The following is a 24,379-nucleotide window of genomic DNA, read 5'->3' on the forward strand; positions in this document are numbered from 1 at the left end:
GTATCTAAAAAGGCAGCTTGACCCAGTCAACTTCTCAGGTAAGTCACTGACAAAAAATTGAGGGAAGCACAAGCAAATCCTTCAACAGGCCACATCTCCACATCCATATAGTCCAACATTGTGCAATACTTTCAATGGACAGGATTTCAAAACAATTTCTTACAATTTTGCCATTCAGTTAATCTGTGGAGGCTCGGAGAGAACCAAGTAAAGAACCAAACGCAAGATATGGTCCAGCATGACATGTCTCATCAAGTTCTACATTATATAGGGTTTAGATGAATATTTATCTGAACTTCAGGGTGCAGAGTGGAGCTATTTGACTCAGAGACATTAAGCCCGCAGGACCGTCTCGATATAACCCACTAAGTTATCAAAGCCTGTGACTATGTCAGGTCTTCGGTTGCTGGATATATTTTTAATATTTATGCAGACAAGATTTTTTTTTAAATGTAATAAACCAAAACAACACTCCGAATTAGGCATGAAACATAACAGGATATTGCAGAGAGATTATGCCATTTCCTTTTCTCCCATGTGTCCCTGCCTGCCAGACTACTATACAACAGCCCTGGGGCCTGCATTAATTGTAGTAGTGGGGGGGGCTTTACAAGTTCTCCGAACTCAATGGTTACAGATGGAGTTGCAATTTTTATGTGGCACCGCGTTAAACATAGGTCCGCGTTAAACATAGCCAGGTATGGACAGTGACAAGCGAGAGGTCGGAGAATGACTTTTGTGTTGTGATAATGACTTTTTCCTGCCAAGACACCGCATGAAACAAATGCTGTGCAGCTGGAGGAGGCTGGAGGGGAGGGGAGTGTTATGCTTGGATGTGAGCGCAGCTCCAACTCATGAGCGCCCACTGGAATCTGCCGCTGGAAAGATAATAAAGGAATTAGCTGGGGGGAGGGGGGGGGGGGGGGGTTCTGGAGCATTTGGTCCTGAATCAAAATGTCTCATCTGTTTCCTCTGTGCAAATAGCTGGAATTCCTAAATGCCTTTGTCTATTGCATGAGTACAGCAAACACAACAGGCATCAGTCAAACGCTTCTGACTGCAGTGGTCACAGACGCATGAGGACTAAATAAGGATACGAAATAAGATACGACAACATATACACACACATGCTGTGCGTATAAATGCATACCCACTACAAATCATAGCCCACATTTGTGACAAATTATGGCAGGGATCTATCGCCATAGTATTGCACGTGAATGACCACACACTCTCAACCATTATGCAAACACAAACTCATTGCCTCAGACACATGCAAAACACGTGCAACTTTCTTCCACTTTCTCTAAGGCTTTCTGTCGAGCTGAATCTAAATACATACTCATTAGAAGTGTTTATGCAAGTCTGAATACATTTCTGTTTTTGTTCAGTTTGAGAACTGAGTGTTAGAATCCAACATGGATAGAATCAATACCTCCTATTGTAGGGGATAACAGAAATTAAAGTAAGTAAGTGCGTGTGCTTGTGTGTGTGTGTGTGTGTGTGTGTGTGTGTGTGTGTGTGTGTGTGTGTGTGTGTGTGCGTGTGCGTGTGCGTGTGTGTGTGTGTGCGCGCATGTATGTGTGTTTGAGGCCTTGCTGAGGTCTGAGTGATTGGGAGGCTGTGATGTGTAGCTTGGACCCGCACGCACACACACTGCCTCCCGTCCCGAGATAGAGCCCAGCGGTTCCATTACACTGAGGCGAATTGTTCTAGTGTTAGCATCTGGTAAGCATCTCCCCACACAAACACACATTTATACATACATGTAGTACAGTACGTACACATACAGACACACACGAACACACACTCCGTCTATTTCCCTTCCTGTCCTACGTGGCACCAAACTGACCTCCGTGACAGAGTTTGAGACACACTCAGCTTATACTGGCATGAACAGTCACAAGAGAAGAAAAAAAATGTGAGTGTTTAACGTATATGCAACACTCTCTGAAAAAAACTAAACCAACAGCTGGACCAAAACACAGGGAATTTTGTTCCCAGAACTCCCTAGGATTCCCAGAATCTGCGTGAAAAACAGCACAACAGAGTTGAGTGAAGATTCACAGCCTGAGCACATTTTGAGCTACAGCATGCACACGCACTAATGAACGATGGCTCTGAGGAACTTCCAGTAACTTCCAGTGCTCATTATGCATTCAAATACTACACGACGCCTTCGTGTAAAAAAATCCTATAAAATGTAGCTAACAATGTAAAGCAGTGTTAAGTGTCACTCTAACACTTAAACACTTTAACTGCATTTCACTTAACAACTTATGACGCTCGCCAGTTTTCACACGTTCACAATAATGAGCCGCCAGTAAAGTATACAAAATATGATTCTCTTTTTCTATATATCGCCTGGGATTTCATAAAACATAAATAGAAATAAAACAGGTATTTTTGTGGTGTTAGGCTACGATCGTATTGCACAATAATAATTCTATTCTGGATGGTTTTCCTAGAACGAGGAAGAACATTTCGGACAGGGGTTGGGTGAAACTCTGAATTGAGCAAGACGAGATATTTTACCATCCATTCCTCTGCTTCGTAAGCCTCTTCTTCTACTAGACTACTACATATTTCCCTGTGTTTGGTTTGGATAAAAAAAAGCCAGTTCACTTAATACTTGTGGGACAGCTAAACATTTAAACCTTCCATTTAAAGGGATCAAGTGTATGCATTGTTTGGTTATGTTAACCAGATGTGTTAGTTTTTCATGATCTGAATCCCTTCTTAAAAAACGGCAGAGTGAGAGAAAATAAACATGACATCGCCCAACACAAATTGTGGACTATTGTGTATTTGGACTAAATCCTTCTCTAGGTTGGAGGGCTTTTTCCATTTGCTAAGGGATGCTGGGGAGTGACAGTTTGACGTTGATTGGTGTGTTGACTTGTGGAATAGGAGAGCTTCACCTGTAAAGAATACAACCACAAAGCAATTTATACAACGAGCTACACTGCTCCAATTATAATGCTTTTCTTCAATGGAAAATGTGTGCTTGAAACATTCTGCAAAACAATACTGTGACTATAAATGTATCCATTTTCAATTTTCAAAAACTAGTCTGATTTTATCATTGGAAAAAAAACTTTGCAATGAAAAAATGATCTGTATTGCTTTTGGAAACAATGCATCTTGTTGATGTAGATGTTTCCTTGAATTACAATCGACCATCAGTCTCTGAGGATATAAATTATTATTATTTTTTTACTTCTATCACACAAACACGGCACGTTTTTTGGTTGGACACCAACAAATTTCAATGAAATACCAAATAAGGGATATACTGTATTAGGAACTAGTCTACCATCAACTTCACCTGTATTGCACATGTACTGTACACAGCAGCTCCAAAATGTATGTTTAAATAAAAGAGAGCAGGCTCTGTGGAAACTGGAAAAAGTCATATGCAGGGATACAATCAAACTGTTTGCACAAGCTGGGAAGTGTCAATTTCACACAGTAAAAATATACTGCGGAAACAAGAAATGTAATCTACAGTACAATGGACCATAAAAAATGGCTTCCATTCAGAAAAGTGGGCTGTGAACAACATTGACTGCCGACACCAACCGTAATGGCTTGGTTCTCTACTCAGGGTGGGGAATTACTAGAATGGGATGGGTACATTCAATATGGCCGCCAGCACACCCATCACGTTTACTTGAATGGGGATTTCCATTCAATGAATTATATTTCTATGGTGGGGAGAGGGACTCACCATACACTTGTTGGGCTTCTCTCCCGAGTGGACCCTCATGTGGATGAGGAGTTTGTAGCGGGCGTTGAAGGGCTTGTAGCGGCGGATGCAGCCGGCCCAGAAGCAGGTGAAGTCCTCCCCTTTGCGCTGGTCGATGTGCACCTTCTCGATGTGCCTCACTAGCTCCTCCTGTTGCTCGTACGCCACACTGCAGTCAATCCAGCGGCAAACCTGCTTGTCGCTGAGCGGCCCACCGTCCTCTCCCCCGACGGGGCTCGAGGTCTTGAGGCCCGAGAGGAGTGACGATGAAGATGATGTGGGCTGGTTCTGGAGGTGCAGCAAGCCCCCTGGGCTTGGGCCCCCGTACTGGTGCAGGTGGTAGGGTGGGGGCATGGAGGGCCGCGGGGGGGCAGGGTGGTGGGGGTGAGGACGGAGGTGGCTGGCAGCAGTGCGGCCAGTCAGGTGATTATAATGGTGGTGATGGTGGTAGTGGTGCTGAAAGAGCTCCTCCTCGCTGGGAGAGAAGTCATCTAGAGGCTCCTGTTTCAGAGCTCCTCCACCGGCCCTCTGACAGCCCTCCAGCATAGACACGTTCCCAAGCAGGCCTCCCGTCATCAGGGCCCCACTCATCAGCAGACCCAGCCCATCGGCGCCTGCTCCTCCTCCTCCTCCACCCACCGGCTGCATTGAGCCGGGCTCCTCACACAGTCCCTGGTTCTGCTGCTCCGGGTCCAGAGAAGACACGGAGGAGGAGGAGGAGCCCGAGGAGGAGCCCGAGGAGAGGGACAGCAGGCAGGCGGCAGGCGAGGGCAGCTGACAACTCTCCTGCGAGAGGGGCTGCTGGGGGCTGCTGCACTTCTGGGGGGGTGGGGGCTTGTGGGGGCCAGCCCGGGAGGAGAAGCCGCCGCTGGGCTGGGGTGAGGGGTTTGTCCGGAGCCCGTTGACACAGGCCACCACGGACATCTGGGAGGAGCAGATAATGGCGGTGATATCGATCCCCTCGGTGGCGGTGACGACGGCGTTCGCGACGGCGCTAGCGTTGCTGCTGGCAGCGGCGGACTGGGAAGCCAGGGACAGGCAGCGTCTCTTCAGGCTGCTAGTAGTGAGCAGCCGCGCTGAATGACGGGAGCCGCTTGGGGACAAAGACAGCGGGGAGGAGCCATCTTCATTATTAAACGGGTACGCCGAGTCTGCCGATAGAGCACTGCCTAAGCCACTGCCACCGCCGCTTCCACCGAGAGGACCCTCCATCTCCCCCCGCCGGACCCCAATGTTTCCCCTGCTGTTCTGGAAGGCACCCTGGATTGTGGTGGGGACCCCTGGTCCCTGTGAGATGTTGTAGCCCATGGATGCCTCCTGTTTGATGGGATAGGAGAGAGGAAGTGCCCTGGCCCCGTTGGAGGTTCCGCAGCCTGGGTCGGGAGAGGCCAGGGATCTCTGGAAGGCAGAGGACCTGTAGAGGGGAAAAACACACGGCAGGGAATCTGAGCAGAGCGAGGCTATTAGGACAACACAGGGGCGAATATGAGCACTATTAGCCGCCCGCTGTTGATAGATAAAGGCCACGGCTGTCTGGGTCCTGCCAAGCCATCCTTCCCACACGCCGCAGCTTTCAGCCCTCGCACAACAGCAAGGCTGTGAGCTGCAGACCTGGCCTAGAGTGGGCTCTCTTTCTCCCCCTCTCTCTTTCTCTGCTCTCCCGTGCTCTCATTCTTTGGCTACAAGAATAACATCTCACCCCAGAGAGCCCCCACAGAACTAAAAGTATTTTAGTCAGGGGGTCTAACATCCACTTCACACAGCCAGAGGACTTTCAGAGAGAAACGGAAGGTTAGTTAGTGACTTGTGGTGTCCCTTTCAAAACAAGGCAGCATCCACCAGAAACAGATGATCCGGGAGTGATTTCATGAATAAATGAAAGGGGACCTTGAGCCCTGTGAGCAGTTATGAATGGGCATTTATGGCTAAGAATAGGAGAGCGGCAGATAGAGAGGACAGAAGAAGAGGCGATGGATGAGCCTTCTTGTGTGTCACTAGTCTGACAGGCTTTGATGACACAAAGGGGTTAAACCTAAGCCTACATGTTGGGATAAATAGGAGTCACCTGGTTTGTTGGCATAATGGCGGCCTGTGAAGGGTCAGCGTTTACAATACTGTGTATTATGGTGGGAATCTTGCCCCCGGTGAATGGGGAGCCAGGTCGTATTTCTCCATGCGTCGCTGTGATGTCCTACATAATAATTCCTGTCAGTTCGCTCATTATGGATTTTGTGCAAAGCTCTTGAGTGATGTGAGAAGGCCCCTCTTTCTCTCTCTCCTGTCTCCATGAAGGAATTGCCTTTGTCCTCTCTCTCTCTCTCTCTTCTCTCCCTCTCGCTCTCTCTTTCTCTCTCTCTATCTCTCTCTCCCTCTCTCTCGACGCACACTGGGGAAAAGTACTAGATAGAGCCAGAGATGGACTTTTTCGTAGTCAATAAAGAGTGTGTGAGAGAGAGAGAGAGTGCCCCCCCTTTCTTTCATGAGCGCTATTTCCTGTTTGGCTGCAGCGATGGCATTCGGGGAGACAATATGGGAGAATTGAATGTCTCTCCAGAAGCACTTTGGAGTGTATAGAGGCCAGAGAGGGTGATAGGAATCTTTTTCTGACCAGTGAATAGATGTTACGTAGTGTACCTGCCTCCTCTATGAGAAATGTCATTAAATGCTATAGGTAATTACATTTGACAGATGAAGTACGCATTTTTTGGGGGATTATTATCAATACCATTACCTGCGTAGAATGATGACTGTTCATTTTATCAGTATGATAATGTTATTAGTGTTAATACGATAGTAGAACGTGTACTGCTAACATCATTTCAGGTGTTTCAAAAATACAAACAATCTGATCAACAGAAACAATCGACAGACAGCTATACTGTTTCAGGCCTGTACTGACCCCTATGTTGCCGGTGTTCTTGTCAGAACCTGTCTTGTCGTTCTTACCTGGCTTCAGCGTGCTGCTGCTGGCTGTCCTGCAGATGAAGGTTGTGTGTGGGTGTGGGCCGCTCACAGTGGACACTGTGGTAATGACCCACTGGACCTGGCTGGCTCCCTGGTGGCACCGGCACCGCCAGACTCTGCCCACAGCGCATCAGTGTGCCCTCACTGCCCCCCAGCTCTGGCCCACTCTCCTTCTCTGGGCAGTAGGCACCGCTGCAACTGCCGTTCACTGGAAAAGGGGAAGAGAAGGGATGAAAATGACAACACTGTCTGTAACCCTCAAAGTCCCTAAAATAAGATAGGATTTTATTCATCCCCAAAGGGGAAGTTTGTTTGCACAAGCAAATACACACAACACTAATAAATACAAAACTTATGATGACAATGACAGCACTGTAAACCCCTCAGAGTCCCCCTCTAGCTGGAAGTTGGCTCTGCTTGCCTGTTTCGCTACTCTAACGACAGAACAGAGAGATTAATAACTGCCATAGAGTGCAACAGATCTCCTCTGAGACGCTTCCATCAGTGACATGTTGAAAGTGTATCAAATTACGATCGATCTCTCGAGAACAATCGCTGGCTTCGAAGTTTGTGGACCCGTTGAGATATGGAGTGGTTTTGTGCTCTTTGGTGAACTTTAAAAAAGCTGATGACGTCAAAAGATTAGACTTGTGTAAGTTCTTGTTGAACTGTGTAACAGATAAGCAAAAAAAGCGTGATTATTATGATTATCTCTACTGCATCCAGTTAGCATATACAGACGTTTTGGCTTCACATCCTTCTTCAGTGTGTAGACAATAACACTCTATAGCGTGTATCTCATTGATATTATTAGTACTGTGGGAAAACTAAACAAGAGCGAGAAATTAGCTAATTATTTGCATTGATGAATGTTCCAAATGTTCCAAGTGTTTGTCACTTTGCTATTGAAGAGACACTCAGTCAATCCACAACCGGGTAATTCTATTTCGATTACAGGAAATGTGTTTTGTGTTGAAATTGTGAGAGAGTTTGCTGAACCACTAGCATAAACAATCTATATATTTAGCACCACATGACATGAATATAACCAAGAAAAGCTTTTTTTTGGGGGGGGGGTGTCTAACAAAATGTTTCCATAAAACACATCAGAATATGACTAGAGATCTGAAATTTGACACATGAAAGTGAGTGAAGGGGGGGGGGGGGGGGGGCTGTGTATGTCGAAATATTTCCAGAAGGAAAGACAATACCCCCGATGCTCGTTCGTGTGTAGGAGGCCACATGTCCCTGCTCCAACCTCCCTAACTCAATTTCTCAAATTGAATTTTGCTCATAATGATGTTATTGACAATGTTATCACATCTCTTGAGCTATTATCAATGCAGGCACCCAAACACTCCTTAAGTGATATAAAGGAATGAAAGAAAAAAGAGAAGGAGGAGGAAGGCATGAGGATAGAGAAAACAGAAAGATGAGGATAAAATAACAGGCAGAGAAAGATTTTTTAAATGTTTTTAAACACGATGTAGTCAGCGAGAGAGAAGGAGGGAGGGAGAGGCAGACGGACAGAGAGAGGGAGAGGTTGTGAAGAAGTCACAGAAAAACAAGTTAAGGTGGAGATGCGTGGTTGGCATTGGAAAGAGAAAGACTAGGGGAGAGGTGGCGAGAGGGAGAGGTGATGCACAGGGAGCGAGAGGGGAGCGGTATAGAAAGTCAGTGCAAACGCTGCAGTGTCGCTCGCTGAGGGACTTTGAGAGGCATGCTGGTTTCACTCAGAGCCATAAACAGAAGGCAAGAACTCTTTCAGCTCTGTTCTGTTTTCAAGGAATACAAATGGTTCTGTTTATAAAGTTCTGGTGTCCTGCCTCTTCTTTTTTTTTCTTCTTCTTGGCTGCGCGTTTCCACAGTTAGCATATCCAACTGTGTTTGTGTATGAAAACTTCAAGGCCTGTTGATTGACGGCCAAGTATTTCTTGCCTCATCTGGAATAAGAGTGATTCAATCAGGACGGCCAATGGTGACATGAGTCAGGATAGAGAATTCAAAATGCATGTATACCATGGCTTTGACCATATGTAACCTTTCACTATGTACAGTCACACACAGGTGCACACGCACACGCAAACACACGCAAACACGCACCACATGTTCTAAAGAGTGAATACAGATGTAGGATCTTAATTTGAGCCACTCTGCTACAGCGAGAAAATAATCCTGCAGTAACCAGAAATGTGAATTATTATGTCGATTATAATTAATGGACATTTTTGTAGGGGCCGATACATTTTTTTCATTTTGGGGAAATCAAGTCGGATATGTCTTTTTTTATTTTAAAATGGTTCTCCCCAATTTGGTGGTATCCAATTTGTAGTTACAGTCTTGTCTCATCGCTGCAACTCCCGCACGGACTTGGGAGAGGCGAAGGTCGAGAGCCGTGCATCCTCCGAAACACAACCCAGCCAAGCCGCACTGCTTCTTGACACAATGCCCGCTTAACCCGGAAACCAGCCTCACCAATGTGTCGGCGAAAACGTGGTGCACCTGGCAACCATGTCAGCGTGCATTGCGCCCGGCCCGCCACATGAGTCGCTAGTGCGTGATGGGACAAGAACATCCCTGCAGGCCAAACCCTCACCTAACACGGACGACGCTGGGCCAATTGAGCACCTCCCCATGGGTCTCCCGGTCACGGCCGGCTGTGACAGAGCCTGGACTCGAAGCAGGATCTCCAGTGGCACAGCTTGCGCTGCGATGCAGTGCCTTAGACCAATGCACTTCAAGTTTGCATTTCCTGCTGTATATTAAAATTCTCAGCAAAAAAAAGAGTAATCAAATTAAGATCCTACAACTGTATTAGTATGTGCACTTCCAAGCACCCTATAAAATACACAGCCAAAGTGAGAACAGCATAAAGCCTATGGTCTAACCATACCATTTAATATTTTCTGTATGGTATGTCTTTAAGATGTAGCTTATGTTTGGATCAGGTACAATGAACAATGAAATACAACATATACCCAGGCAAAACAGATTGAGCCACACATTCAAGCCAAATAAAATACAATGCACTTCAGAAGAGGCATTCTCTGCTTCCCTGTTTGGAAACAGTTGCTGTTTGCCAGTAGAAAGTACTTTATGTAAATCAAGGCAAAGCGGCGCGAACACCGCAAATATCCCAGCGGAGTGATTACCTATGATTTGTTCTGTTTACAGAGATTGGGGTGGCAGGTAACCTAGTGGTTAGAGCATTGAACTAGTAACCGGAAGGTTGCAAGATCGAATCCCCGAGGTATAGAGGAGATGTTGGAGCAGGAGGAGAGGACATTGGGAAAAGGAGAAGACACACTGGAGGTGCTAGTTTCTGGCTACAAGCTCAGCCTGGTCTCATAGACTAGATGTAACATAGTAAAAGTATATCTGGGACACTCAAATTTGTATGATACTGTATGTTACTTTTGGTATGGTTACAAAAGACAGATGGTTACTTAAGGCAAAAATGAAAGTCGGGGTGGGTGAATAACGCAAACCTTTAGTAACCCAAAGATTGTAAATTTGAGTCTCATCACGGGCAAATTAGCTACTTTTTTTACTACTTTTTAGTTGCTTTGCAACTACTTAGCATGTTAGCTAACCATTCCCCTAACCCTAACCTTAACCATAACTCCTAAACTTAACCCTAACCCCCAATCCTAACCCTTAGCCTAGGTAACGTTAGCCAGCTAGCTAATATTAGCCACCTAGACAGAATTTGTAACATATCACACATTTAGCAAATTCGTAACATCTTCTATGTTTAGAAAATTCGTAACATATTGTAAATGACATATAAAACAAATTGTTATTCATAATATATCCAAGATGGGTGATGGAATCCATAAATTAATAAATAACATATGAAACGTAACATATCCTACTATAAAATGCCATGTTCTGGATTTACGAACAGAATAATACGAAATGCTTAAAGACCAGGTTGCGAGAGGAGCCTAAACTGTATGGAGATGATTAGGACTAGGGTATAGGGTATATCATCAGGAAAAACTGGCCCTAGTTGTAGGCAATTGGTAGGACAAGGAGTTTTTCCTGATCAGTTCACACCATATAACTAGTCTGTCTTTAGATCTCGATTAGAACAGTCACTCTTCTAAAGTAAACCAGGGTGCCTCCACTCCAGTCACTGTGTCTGTACTAAAGTCCTATAGTTGTTCTATATTCCATAAAGCATACAGACTGAACGCCCGGCTGAAAGCTTTGCTACATTAACAGAATCAGTCATGCTCAGGCTAGGAGGAGAAACAGGCTTCTCAACATATGGTGGCTTGGAAGGAAACCAACCGTAAATTCAGTTTATATTGAATATGCCATGGTAATTCAACATTGTGAGTATTTCGTTGTGTGTTAGGGCTGGCTTGATCAGGAGGTGGAAGCCAGTGGAAGCACCTGGGACCGAGGTGAAATGGAAGACACACAGAGCCGGTGACAGAGATAGAGCGAGAGATGGAGGGAGGGTGAGAGAGAGGTCCATTGTTGCGCTGACACAGTGATGGGAACACGCAGGGGTCAGATCAGTGCTGACTGGTCATGTTGCGGTTAGGTCCTGTAACAGTGGTCTCTGGTGGTCTCTAAGGAACCATTTAGGGCTTCCCCCCCCCCCCCCCCCCCCCCCCCCCCCCCCCCCCCCCCCAATTCTCTCCAAAATGTGAGCTGAAATGAACTCCATGATTTCAGTCATGTATTTTGTAAGTGAAATCGTTTTGAAGAAGGGGGGGGGGGGGGGGGGGGGGGGGGGGGTCATGGCCCTAGTTGCTCTGATAATGATATGCACACTTGCAAGCGTTCAGAGCCAATTAGAGGTGACAATCTCAGGGCATGAGATCAGGGAGAGACTCGTTACATGCCGATGCCAGAATCACCGCGGGCAACTGTGCTGTTCTATAAAGACCATGTACAGATGTGCTTTTGGCCCATCCTTACAAACACCCACTGATGTCAGCATTCACAACCAGAGAGAGCTGAGACGAAGCCCCGAAGAAGGCCTCTATTGTTATCCTCCCCCCCTTCTTGTTCTTACACACCTCCCAGAAAAACAAACTTGTGGAACAGGACCACAGGAAGATACCCTGTTTGATACCATGGTTATAGATCTATTACTATCATTGCGGGATCATTAGAAACGGTTGAGCTCACGGATCCCCCCCACGGGGGGAGAGAGTGAGATTAGATGAGAAGAATATCTCTCTATTACACAGGAACGAACACATAAACTATAGACGCAGACATGGGGTAATTATAAAGGGATATATGTGGTTACTGGAGAAGGTCTATTGAGGGACATATGTGATTCTTATTTTTGGCTTGTGTCAAGGGGAGAAATGAGGTTCCAATCACACCCTTATTGATTCGGTGTTCTTAGGTCATCCATTTGTCACGCTTCCTCCGTTTCAAACCCCCTCGAGAACACAAAGCAAAGCCTTAAAAAAAAATCTGACGCATCGACAAACCACAAATGAAAAGCCCTTACAAACTATTTCCATGGATGAATTCATCCGGTTCTGCATTTGGAGATAAAGAGACAAGACAGGCAAACAAATACAATTAACCAGAACAAATGTCATGCTCTCTCTTTTGACTCGTTGACGTTGATCTGGTTTAGAAAAACAAGTATTTCCATATGAGTGCCACATCTGTATCCCAAATGGCACCATATTCCCATATAATGCACTACTTTGGACCAGAGCACTATGGGCCCTGGCAAGAAGCAGTGCACTAAAGGGAATAAGGTGCCATTTGGCATACACATGTGTACAGTAAGGCTGTACTCTTGTTGCCAAAGGGGCAAATCATCAGAGAGTCATGTTGAGATAAATCAGTTTGTGCTTTGGCTAACTCCCTCTCTATCTGAATGACTAATAAATGACTAATAAAACAGAACATCCCACATGTCTCCAACAAAGAAAGGGCATGGCTAACCCCACAAAAACAGTGACTATTATCTCCAGATTTGCATGTCCTGTATTGTATTCCTCAATGCATTCTACACTCAGAATGACCTGATATTCAATCACGTCACCATATCACATCACATGCTATCATTCTGAACCCAGCATTCCTTGAATAATGGACCTCTCTCATTTCACACAAATTACGATAGGATCCAGATTCTGATCGTCGGCCTCTCTTTCGGGTCTCGGTCTCTTTCTCCGTCTTTCACAGTCTCTTCTCTCTCTCTCTCTGTGTGTCTCTCTGTTCTTTGTCTATCTGATCTCTCTCTCGCGCGCGCGCTCTCTATAGTCTCTATGGACAATAGTACTGCTGCATCTGATCAGCAGATGTCCTGGTGCGGTACATGATTAAGTGTAATTGGTGGTAATCTCAGGCAATTTTTTTTTTTCGGTGACACTTAATTTTCTATAATTCTCGCCTCTGCCTTTTAAGTCACCTAAGCGCTGTTTCAAGTGCTGGGGTGAGACTGCGCTTGTACCAGTGTTTAATGTGTTTAAGTCTTCTGAGATCCCGGGGAATAAAAAACAGATGTGCAGATGTTTTCGGGGGGAGCGGAGGAGGTGAGGAGGGAAGAGGAGGAGAGTGGGGGAGGAGAAGACGGGCAGCGTTCAAGAGGTGTACTGTACTGAGAGAGCTAGCTTTGCTCGGAGGGAACTGGTGGCATGGGCTTTGGTAAAAAAAAAATGTGTGTGCTATATAGGGAATTGGGCACAATTTGGGACACAGCCCATGTCAGGGCCCAGACGCTAAAATATCTGAACTCAAGAAACAACAAGCTGCCAAAACCACAAGACGGATGCACCTGGAAATCCAGCGTGACAATTCAACCCGTTGCCACATTGGGCTCCATAAATCATAAGATGAGCACATGAACGGTTAATGATAATCAGTTAATTCTTCCTCTCCTCTCTTCTCAATTTATATAACACTTATAACACACAGCATGACTGGGGTGGGAGATGACAGGCTGGAGAAGTTTGCGGGATGCTCTGTGTTGTGTGACTGCTGTCCACCGCAGATGTTGTGTATTACAGTCCAAAGCTGCCTTCTCCTGCTTTAAATCTCATAACTCATCTATATTTGTGTCTGCTGCATAGGCCCAGAACTTATTTGTTTGCTTAGTAATGGATGTATGATTGAAAAACCTGGGGGCACAAGTAAATGAAAAATAACAAAGTCGAAAGGACAGCTACTTTAAACAGGTGCTCGACGGAGTGAGGGAAAAGAGGGGGAAGAAGAAAAACAATTAAATTAGGAGGACAGAAATGTCTCTGTTTACTTAGAAGGATTACCAGTACCAGCAAACATGGGAATTTTCATGAGGATGAAATAAGTTTGTTATGGATTTTAGCTGTGCTCGGAAAGGTATCCTATGTTTCTCCTTGATTTGTCATGAACAACTTCACCTTGAATTCAAACTATGTGTGACTAAGAAAAACTATTTTATTATGACAATTTAAAGAACCAGAACAAGTAATAGCAAATCCCCACAAAAATCTCCAAAGTCTGTTGTCCAATCTCTGCATCCCCCTGCAAGGTGTAATGACCAGTCAAACATCTCCAAACTCTGTGAAAAGTCATTTGTCCAACTTCTGCATTCCTTTGCAAGGTGTAATGACTAGACAAAAATCTCCCAACTCTGTGAAAAGTCTGTTGTCCAATCACTGCATTCCCCTGCATGGTGTAATGAATAGTCAAAAATCTCCAAACTCTGTGTAAATTTTGATATTCAATCACTGCATTCCCCTGCATGGTGTAATAAAAAGTTTTGAAAAATCTCCAAACACTGTGTAAAGTCTCTTGTCCAATCACTGCATTCCCCTGCATGGTGTAATGACTAGTCAAAAATCTCCAAACTATGTGTAAAGTCTCTTGTCCAATCACTGCATTCCTCTGCATGGTGCAATGAATACTGAAACATTTCCAAATTCTGTGTAAAGTCTGTTGTCCAATCAATGCATTCCCCTGCATGGCGTAATGATTCGTAAAAAATCTCCAATCTCTGTGTAAAGTCTGTTGTCCAGTCAATGCATTCCCCTGCATGGTGCAATGAATACTGAAACATTTCCAAATTCTGTGTAAAGTCTGTTGTCCAATCAATGCATTCCCCTGCATGGTGCAATGAATACTGAAACATTTCCAAATTCTGTGTGAAGTATGTTGTCCAATCACTGCATTCCCCTGCATGGTGTAATAACTAGACAAACATTTCCAAACTCTGCGTAAAGTCTGTTGTCCAATCACTGCATTCCCCTCCATGGTGTTATAAATATTCAACACTCTCCAAACACTGTGCAAAGTCTGTTGTCCAATCACTGCATTCACCTGCATGGTGTAATGACTAGTCAAACATCTCCCAACTCTGTGTAAACTTTCCTGTTCAATCGCTGCATTGCCCTGCAAGTGTAATGACTAGTCAAACATCTCCCAACTCTGTGTAAACTTTCCTGTTCAATCGCTGCATTGCCCTGCAAGTGTAATGACTAGTCAAACATCTCCCAACTCTGTGTAAACTTTCCTGTTCAATCGCTGCATTGCCCTGCAAGGTGTAATGACTAGTCAAACATTTCCCAACTCTGTGTAAAGTCCGATGTCCAATCATTGCATTCCCCTGCTTGGTGTAATTATTAGTTAAAAATAAACAAACTCTGAGTAAATTCTGTTGCCTAATCACTGCATTCCCTTGAATGTTGTGTGGAACAGTCAAAAATCTCCAAACTCTGTGCAAAGTCTGTTGTCCAATCACTGCATTCTCCTGCATGGTGTAATAAATAGTAAAAATCTTCAAACTCTGTGTAAAGTCTGTTGTCCAATCACTGCATGGTATACTGAATAGACAAAAAAAATCTAATTCTGTGTAAAGTCTGTTGTCCAGTCACCGCTTTCACCGCATGGTGTAATGACTAGACAAACATCTCCAAACTCTGCGTAAAGTATGTTGTCCAATCACTGAATACCCCAGCATGGTGTAATTACTAGCCCAAAGTAGACAAACTCTGTGTAAAGTCTGCTGTCTAATCACTGCATTCCCCTGCACTGTGTAAAGACTAGTCAAACATCTCCCAAATCTGTGTAAAGTTTGTTGTCCAATCTCTGCATACCCCAACATGGTAAAATGACTACTCAAACATTTCCAAACGATGTGTAAAGTATGTTGTCCAATCACTGCATTCCAATGCATGGTGTAATGACTATTCAAAAATCTCAAAACTCTGTGTAAAGTCTGTTGTCCAATCAATGTATTGCCCGGCATGGTGCAATGAATATTCAAACATTTCCAAACTCTGTGTAAAGTCTGTTGGCCAATCACTGCATTCCCCTGCAAGGTGTAATCACCGGCGCCGACAGAGATGGCCGCCTCGCTTCGCGTTCCTAGGAAACTATGCAGTTTTTTGTTTTTTTACGTGTTATTTCTTACATTGGTACCCCAGGTCATCTTGGGTTTCATTACATACAGTCGAGAAGAACTACTGAACATAAGAGCAGCGTCAACTCACCATCAGTACGACCAAGAATATGACTTTCGCGAAGCGGATCCTGTGTTCTGCCTTTCACCCAGGACAACGAAATGGATCCCAGCCGGCGACCCAAAACAACGACTTCGTAAAAGGGGGAAACGGAGTGGTCTTCTGGTCAGACTCCGGAGACGGGCACATCGCGCACCACTCCCTAGCATTCTTCTCGCCAATGTCCAGTCTCTTGACAACAAGGTTGATGAAATCCGAGCAAGGGTAGCATTCCAGAGGGACATTAGAGACTGTAACGTTCTTTGCTTCACGGAAACATGGCTCACTGGAGAGATGCTATCGGAGTCGGTGCAGCCAGCTGGTTTCTCCATGCATCGCGCAGACAGAAACAAACATCTTTCTGGTAAGAAGAGGGGCGGGGGCGTATGCTTCATGGTTAACGTGACGTGGTGTGATCATAACAACATACAGGTACTCAAGTCCTTCTGTTCACCTGATTTAGAATTCCTCACAATCAAATGTCGACCGCATTATCTACCAAGGGAATTCTCTTCGATTATAATCACAGCCATAAATATTCCCCCCCAAGCAGACACATCGATGGCTCTGAACGAACTTTATTTGACTCTGAGCAAACTGGAATCCATTTATCCGGAGGCTGCATTCATTGTAGCTGGGGATTTTAACAAGGCTAATCTGAAAACAAGACTCTGAAAACAAGACTCTGAAAACAAGACAGCATATCGATTGCGCAACCAGGGCTGGAAAAACCTTGGATCCCTGCTATTCTAACTTCCGCGACGCATATAAGGCCCTGCCCCGCCCTCCTTTCGGAAAAGCTGACCACGACTCCACTTTGTTGATCCCTGCCTACAGACAGAAACTAAAACAAGAAGCTCTCGTGCTGAGGTCTGTTCAACGCTGGTCCGACCAATCTGACTCCACACTCCAAGACTGCTTCCATCACGTGGACTGGGATATGTTTCGTATTGCGTCAGACAACAACATTGACGAATACGCTGATTCGGTGAGCGAGTTCATTAGAACGTGCGTTGAAGATGTCGTTCCCATAGCAACGATTAAAACATTCCCAAACCAGAAACCATGGATTGATGGCAGCATTCGCGTGAAACTGAAAGCCCGAACCACTGCTTTTAATCAGGGCAAGGTGACCGGAAACATGACCGAATACAAACAGTGTAACTATTCCCTCCGCAAGGCAATCAAACAAGCTAAGCGTCAGTATAGAGACAAAGTAGAATCTCAATTCAATGGCTCAGACACAAGAGGTATGTGGCAGGGTCTACAGTCAATCATGGATTACAAAAAGAAAACCGGCCCCGTCACGGACCAGGATGTCTTGCTCCCAGGCAGACTAAATAACTTTTTTGCCCGCTTTGAGGACAATACAGTGCCACTGACACGGCCCGCAACTAAAACATGCGGACTCTCCTTCACTGCAGCCGACGTGAGGAAAACATTTAAACGTGTCAACCCTCGCAAGGCTGCAGGCCCAGATGGCATCCCCAGCCGCGCCCTCAGAGCATGCGCAGACCAGCTGGCTGGTGTGTTTACGGACATATTCAATCAATCCCTATCCCAGTCTGCTGTTCCCACATGCTTCAAGAGGGCCACCATTGTTCCTGTTCCCAAGAAAGCTAAGGTAACTGAGCTAAACGACTACCGCCCCGTAGCACTCACTTCCGTCATCATGAAGTGCTTTGAGAGACTAGTCAAGGACCATATCACCTCCACCCTACCTGACACCCTAGACCCACTCCAATTTGCTTACCGCCCAAATAGGTCCACAGACGATGCAATCTCAACCACACTGCACACTGCCCTAACCCATCTGGACAAGAGGAATACCTATGTGAGAATGCTGTTCATCGACTACAGCTCGGCATTTAACACCATAGTGCCCTCCAAGCTCGTCATCAAGCTCGAGACCCTGGGTCTCGACACCGCCCTGTGCAACTGGGTACTGGACTTCCTGACGGGCCGCCCCAAGGTGGTGAGGGTAGGTAACAACATCTCCACCCCTCTGATCCTCAACACTGGGGCCCCACAAGGGTGCGTTCTGAGCCCTCTCCTGTATTCCCTGTTCACCAACGACTGCGTGGCCACGCACGCCTCCAACTCAATCATCAAGTTTGCGGACGACACAACAGTGGTAGGCTTGATTACCATCAACGACGAGACGGCCTACAGGGAGGAGGTGAGGGCCCTCGGAGTGTGGTGTCAGGAAAATAACCTCAACGTCAACAAAACTAAGGAGATGATTGTGGACTTCAGGAAACAGCAGAGGGAACACCCCCCTATCCACATCGATGGAACAGTAGTGGAGAGGGTAGTAAGTTTTAAGTTTCTCGGCGTACACATCACAGACAAACTGAATTGGTCCACCCACACAGACAGCATCGTGAAGAAGGCGCAGCAGCGCCTCTTCAACCTCAGGAGTTTGAAGAAATTTGGCTTGTCACCAAAAGCACTCACAAACTTCTACAGATGCACAATCGAGAGCATCCTGTCGGGCTGTATCACCGCCTGGTACGGCAACTGCTCCGCCCACAACTGTAAGGCTCTCCAGAGGGTAGTGAGGTCTGCACAATGCATCACCGGGGGCAAATGATGTAAAATATATCACTAGCCACTTTAACAATGCTACCTAATATAATGTTTACATACCCTACATTATTCATCTCATATGTATATGTATATACTGTACTCTATATCATCTACTGCATCTTTATGTAATACATGTACTCATCTCATATGTATATACTGCACTCAATATCATCTACTGTATCTTGCCTATGCCGCTCTGTACCATCACTCATTCATATATCTTTATGTACATATTCTTTATCCCCTTACACTTGTGTCTATAAGGTAGTAGTTTTGGAATTGTTAGCTAGATTACTTGTTGATTATTACTGCATTGTCGGAACTAGAAGCACAAGCATTTCGCTACACTCGCATTAACATCTGCTAACCATGTGTATGTGACAAATAACATTTGATTTGATTTGATTTGATTGGATCACTAGTCAAACATCACCAAACTATGTGTAAAGTATGTTGTCCAATCACTGCATTACCCTGCATGGTGTAATGACTATTCAAAAATAGACAAACTCTGTGTAAAGTCTGTTGTCCAATCACTGCATTACCCTGCATGGTGTAATGAATCGTAAAAATCTCCCATATCGGTGTAAAGTCTGTGGTCCAATCAATGCATTCCCCTGCACGGTGTAATGAATATTCAAACATTTATAAACTCTGTGTAAAGTCTGTTGTCCAATAACTGAATACCCCAGCATGGTGTAATTACTAGCCCAAAGTAGACAAACTCTGTGTAAAGTCTGTTGTCTAATCACTGCATTCCCCTGCATGGTGTAATGACTATTCAAAAATCTCAAAACTCTGTGTAAAGTCTGTTGTCCAATCAATGTATTGCCCGGCATACTCAAACATTTCCAAACGATGTGTAAAGTATGTCCAATCACTGCATTCCAATGCATGGTGTAATGACTATTCAAAAATCTCAAAACTCTGTGTAAAGTCTGTTGTCCAATCAATGTATTGCCCGGCATGGTGCAATGAATATTCAAACATTTCCAAACTCTGTGTAAAGTCTGTTGGCCAATCACTGCATTCCCCTGCAAGGTGTAATCACTAGTCAAACATCACCAAACTCTGTGTAAAGTATGTTGTCCAATCACTGCATTACCCTGCATGGTGTAATGAATCGTAAAAATCTCCCATATCGGTGTAAAGTCTGTGGTCCAATCAATGCATTCCCCTGCACGGTGTAATGAATATTCAAACATTTCCCAACTCTGTGGAAAGTCTGTTGTCCAATCACTCCATTCCCCTGTTTTGTGTAATTACTAGTCAAAAATAGACCAACTCTGTGGAAAATCTATTGTCCAATCACTGAATTATCCTGCACTGTGTATAGAATAGTCAAAATCTCCAAACTCTGTGTAACGTCTGTTGACTAATCACTGCATTTCATTGAATGTTGGAAGGAATTGTCAAAAATCTCCAAACTCTGTGTAAAATCTGTTGTCCAATCACTGCATTCACCTGAATGGTGTAATTACTAGCCAAAAATAGACAAACTCTGTGTAAAGTCTGTTGTCCAATCACTGCATTCCCCTGGATGGTGTAATGACTAGACAAACATCTCCAAACTCTGCGTAAAGTAAGTTGTCCAATCACTGAATTCCCAAAGCATGGTGTAATTACTATCCCAAAACAGACAAACTCTGTGTAAAGTCTGTTGTCTAATCACTGCATTCCCCTGCACTGTGTAAAGACTAGTCAAACATCTCCCAAATCTGTGTAAAGTTTGTTGTCCAATCTCTGCATACCCCAACATGGTAAAATGAGTACTCAAACATTTCCAAACGATGTGTAAAGTATGTTGTCCAATCACTGCATTCCAATGCATGGTGTAATGACTATTCAAAAATCTCAAAACTCTGTGTAAAGTCTGTTGTCCAATCAGCGCATTCACCGCATGGTGTAATGACTCGTCAAACATTTTCAAACTCTGTGTAAAGTCTGTTGTCCAATCAATGTATTGCCCTGCAAGGTGTAATCACTAGTCAAACATCACCAAACTCTGTGTAAAGTATGTTGTCCAATCACTGCATAACCCAGCATGGTGTAATGACTATTCAAAAATAGACAAACTCTGTGTAAAGTGTTTCCCAATCACTGAATTCCCCTGCATGGTGTAATGAATCGTAAAAATCTCCCATATCGGTGTAAAGTCTGTGGTCCAATCAATCCATTCCCCTGCACGGTGTAATGAATATTCAAACATTCCCCAACTCTGTGGAAAGTCTGTTGTCCAATCACTCCATTCCCCTGCTTTGTGAAATTACTTGTCAAAAATAGATCAACTCTGTGTAAAATCTATTGTCCAATCACTGCATTCCCCTGAACGGTGTAAAGACTAGTCAAAAATCTCCCAAATCTGTGTAAAGTCTGTTATCCAATCAATTCATTCCCCGGCATGTTGCAATGAATATTCAAACATTTCCAAGCTATGTGTAAAGTATGTTGTCCAATCACTGCATTCCTCTGCATGGTATGATGAATCGTAAAAAATCTCCAATCTCTGTGTCAAGTCTGTTGGAAATCACTGCATTCCCTTGCATGGTGTAATGACTAGTCAAACATCTCCCAAATCTGTGTAAAATCTGTTGTCCAATCATTGCATTCCCCTGTATGGTGTAATGAATAGTTAATCATCTCAAAAACGCTGTGTTAAATCTGTTGTCAAATCACCTAATTCACAGCATGGTGTAATCAATAGTCAAACATTTATAAACTCTGTGTAAAGTCTGTTGTCCAATCACTGCATTCCCCTGCACTGTGTAAAGACTAGTCAAACATCTCTCAAATCTGTGTAAAGTCTGTTGTCCAATCACTGCATCATCCTGCAAGGTGTAATCACTAGACAAAAATCACCAAACTCTGTGTAAAGTCTGTTGTCCAATCAAAGTATTCCCCGGCATGGTGCAATGAATATTCAAACATTTCCAAACTCTGTGTAAAGTCTGTTGTCCAATCACTGCATTCCCTTGAATGTTGTAAGGAATAGTCAAAGATCTCCAAACTCTGTGTAAAGTCTGTTGTCCAATCAAAGTATTCCCCGGCATGGTGCAATGAATATTCAAACATTTCCAAACTCTGTGTAAAGTCTGTTGTCCAATCACTGCATTCCCTTGAATGTTGTAAGGAATAGTCAAAGATCTCCAAACTCTGTGTAAAGTCTGTTGTCCAATCAAAGTATTCCCCGGCATGGTGCAATGAATATTCAAACATTTCCAAACTCCGTGTAAAGTCTGTTGTCCAATCACTGCATTTCCCTGCTTGGTGTAATTACTGGTCAAAAATAGACCAACTCTGTGTGAAGTCTGATGTCCAATCACTGCATTCCCCTGCTTGGTTTAATTATTAGTCAAAAATAGACCAACTCTGTGGAAAATCTATTGTCCATTCACTGCATTCCCCTGCATGGAGTAATGACGAGACAAAAATCACCAAACTATGTGTTAGATCTGTTGTCCAATAACTGCATTCACCTGCACTGCGTAAAGACTAGTCAAACATCTCCCAACTCTGTGTAAAGTCTGTTTCCCAATCACTGCAATCCCCTGCATGGTGTAATGAATAGTCAAACATCTCAAAACTCTGTGTAAAGTCTATTGTCCAATCACCGCATGGTGTAATGAATAGACAAACATTCCCAAACTCTGCGTAAAGTCTGTTGTCCAATCACTGCATTCCCCTGCATGGCATAATAAATAGTCATAATCTCCAAACTCTGTGTAAAGTCTATTGTCCAATCACCGCATGGTGTAATGAATAGACAAACATTCCCAAACTCTGCGTAAAGTCTGTTGTCCAACCACTGCATTCCCCTGCATGGTGTAATGACTAGTTAATAATCTCAAAACGCTGTGTCAAATCTGTTGTCCAATAACCTAATTCAAAGCATGGTGTAATGAATCGTAAAAAATCTCCAATCTCTGTGTAAAATCTATTGTCCATTCACTGCATTCCCCTGCATGGAGGAATGACGAGACAAAAATCTCCAAACTATGTGTTAAATCTGTTGTCCAATCACTGCATTCACCTGCACTGTGTAAAGACTAGTCAAACATCTCCCAAATCTGTGTAAAGTTTGTTGTCAAATCACTGCATTCCCCTGCATGGTGTAAAAAATAGTCAAAATCTCCAAACTCTGTGTAAAGTCTGTTGGCCAATCACTGCATTCCCGTGCGTGGTGTAATAAATAGTCAAAATCTCCAAACTCTGTGTAAAGTCTGTTGTCCAATCACTGCATTCCCCTGCATGGCGTAATAAATAGTCAAAGTCTCCAAACTCTGTGTAAAGTCTGTTGTCCAATCACTCCATTCCTCTGCATGGTGTAATGAATATTCAAACATTTCCAAACTCTGTGTAAAGTCTGTTGGAAATCACTGCATTCCCTTGCATGGTGGAATGACTAGACAAACATCTCCAAACTCTGTGTAAAGTCTGTTGTCCAATCACTGCATTCCCCTGCTTTGTGAAATTACTTGTCAAAAATAGACCAACTCTGTGTAAAATCTATTGTCCAATCACTGCATTCCCCTGAACGGTGTAAAGACTAGTCAAAAATCTCCCAACTCTGTGTAAAGTCTGTTATCCAATCAATTCAATCCAGGGATGTTGGAATGAATATTCAAACATTTCCAAACTATGTGTAAAGTATGTTGTCCAATCACTCCATTCCTCTGCATGGTGTAATGAATATTCAAACATTTCCAAACTCTGTGTAAAGTCTGGTGGAAATCACTGCATTCCCTTGCATAGTGGAATGACTAGACAAACATCTCCAAACTCTGTGTAAAGTCTGTTGTCCAATCACTGCATTTTCCTGCTTGGTTTAATTATTAGTCAAAAATAAACCAACTCTGTGTAAAATCTATTGTCCATTCACTGCATTCCAATGCATGGTGTAATGACTCGTCAAACATTTTCAAACTCTGTGTAAAGTCTGTTGTCCAATCAATGTATTGCCCGGCATGGTGCAATGAATATTCAAACATCACCAAACTCTGTGTAAAGTATGTTGTCCAATCACTGCATTACCCTGCATGGTGTAATGACTATTCAAAAATAGACAAACTCTGTGTAAAGTGTGTTTCCCAATCACTGAATTCCCCTGCATGGTGTAATGAATCGTAAAAATCTCCCATATCGGTGTAAAGTCTGTTGTCCAATCACTGCATCATCCTGCAAGGTGTAATCACTAGACAAAAATCACCAAACTCTGTGTAAAGTTTGTAGTACAATCACTGCATACCCCAGCATGGCCAAAATTACTACTCAAACATTTCCAAACTCTGCATAAAGTCTGTTGTCCAATCAATGCAATCCCCTGCATGGGGTAATGAATAGTCAAACATCTCAAAACTCTGTGTAAAGTCTATTGTCCTATCACCGCATGGTGTAATGAATAGACAAACATTTCCAAACTCTGCGTAAAGTCTGTTGTCCAATCAATGCATTCCCCTGCATTTAATAATAAATAGTCATAATCTCCAAACTCTGTGTAAAGTCTGTTGTCCAACCACTGCATTCCCCTGCATGGTGTAATGAATAGTTAATAATCTCAAAACGCTGTGTCAAATCTGTTGTCCAATAACCTAATTCAAAGAATGGTGTA

At 44.0% G+C, this 24,379-nt stretch overlaps 1 protein-coding gene across 2 annotated transcripts in view; it reads right to left on the reverse strand.

Annotated features, from left to right (window-relative positions):
* Positions 1–24,379, reverse strand: part of LOC110524050 (zinc finger protein GLIS1) — a 165,682-nt gene that overhangs the window by 46,348 nt on the left and 94,955 nt on the right. For both annotated transcript variants that reach the window (XM_021603349.2, XM_021603348.2), the window contains exons 3-4: positions 6,695–6,920; positions 3,731–5,162 (exon numbers count right to left, since the gene is read on the reverse strand). In XM_021603349.2, the coding sequence (XP_021459024.2) occupies positions 3,731–5,162; positions 6,695–6,920 (1,658 nt within the window). The remainder of the gene's footprint in view (positions 1–3,730; positions 5,163–6,694; positions 6,921–24,379) is intronic.

Source organism: Oncorhynchus mykiss, chromosome 5, assembly GCF_013265735.2.
Source record: "Oncorhynchus mykiss isolate Arlee chromosome 5, USDA_OmykA_1.1, whole genome shotgun sequence".
Classification (NCBI taxonomy): Eukaryota; Metazoa; Chordata; class Actinopteri; order Salmoniformes; family Salmonidae; genus Oncorhynchus; species Oncorhynchus mykiss.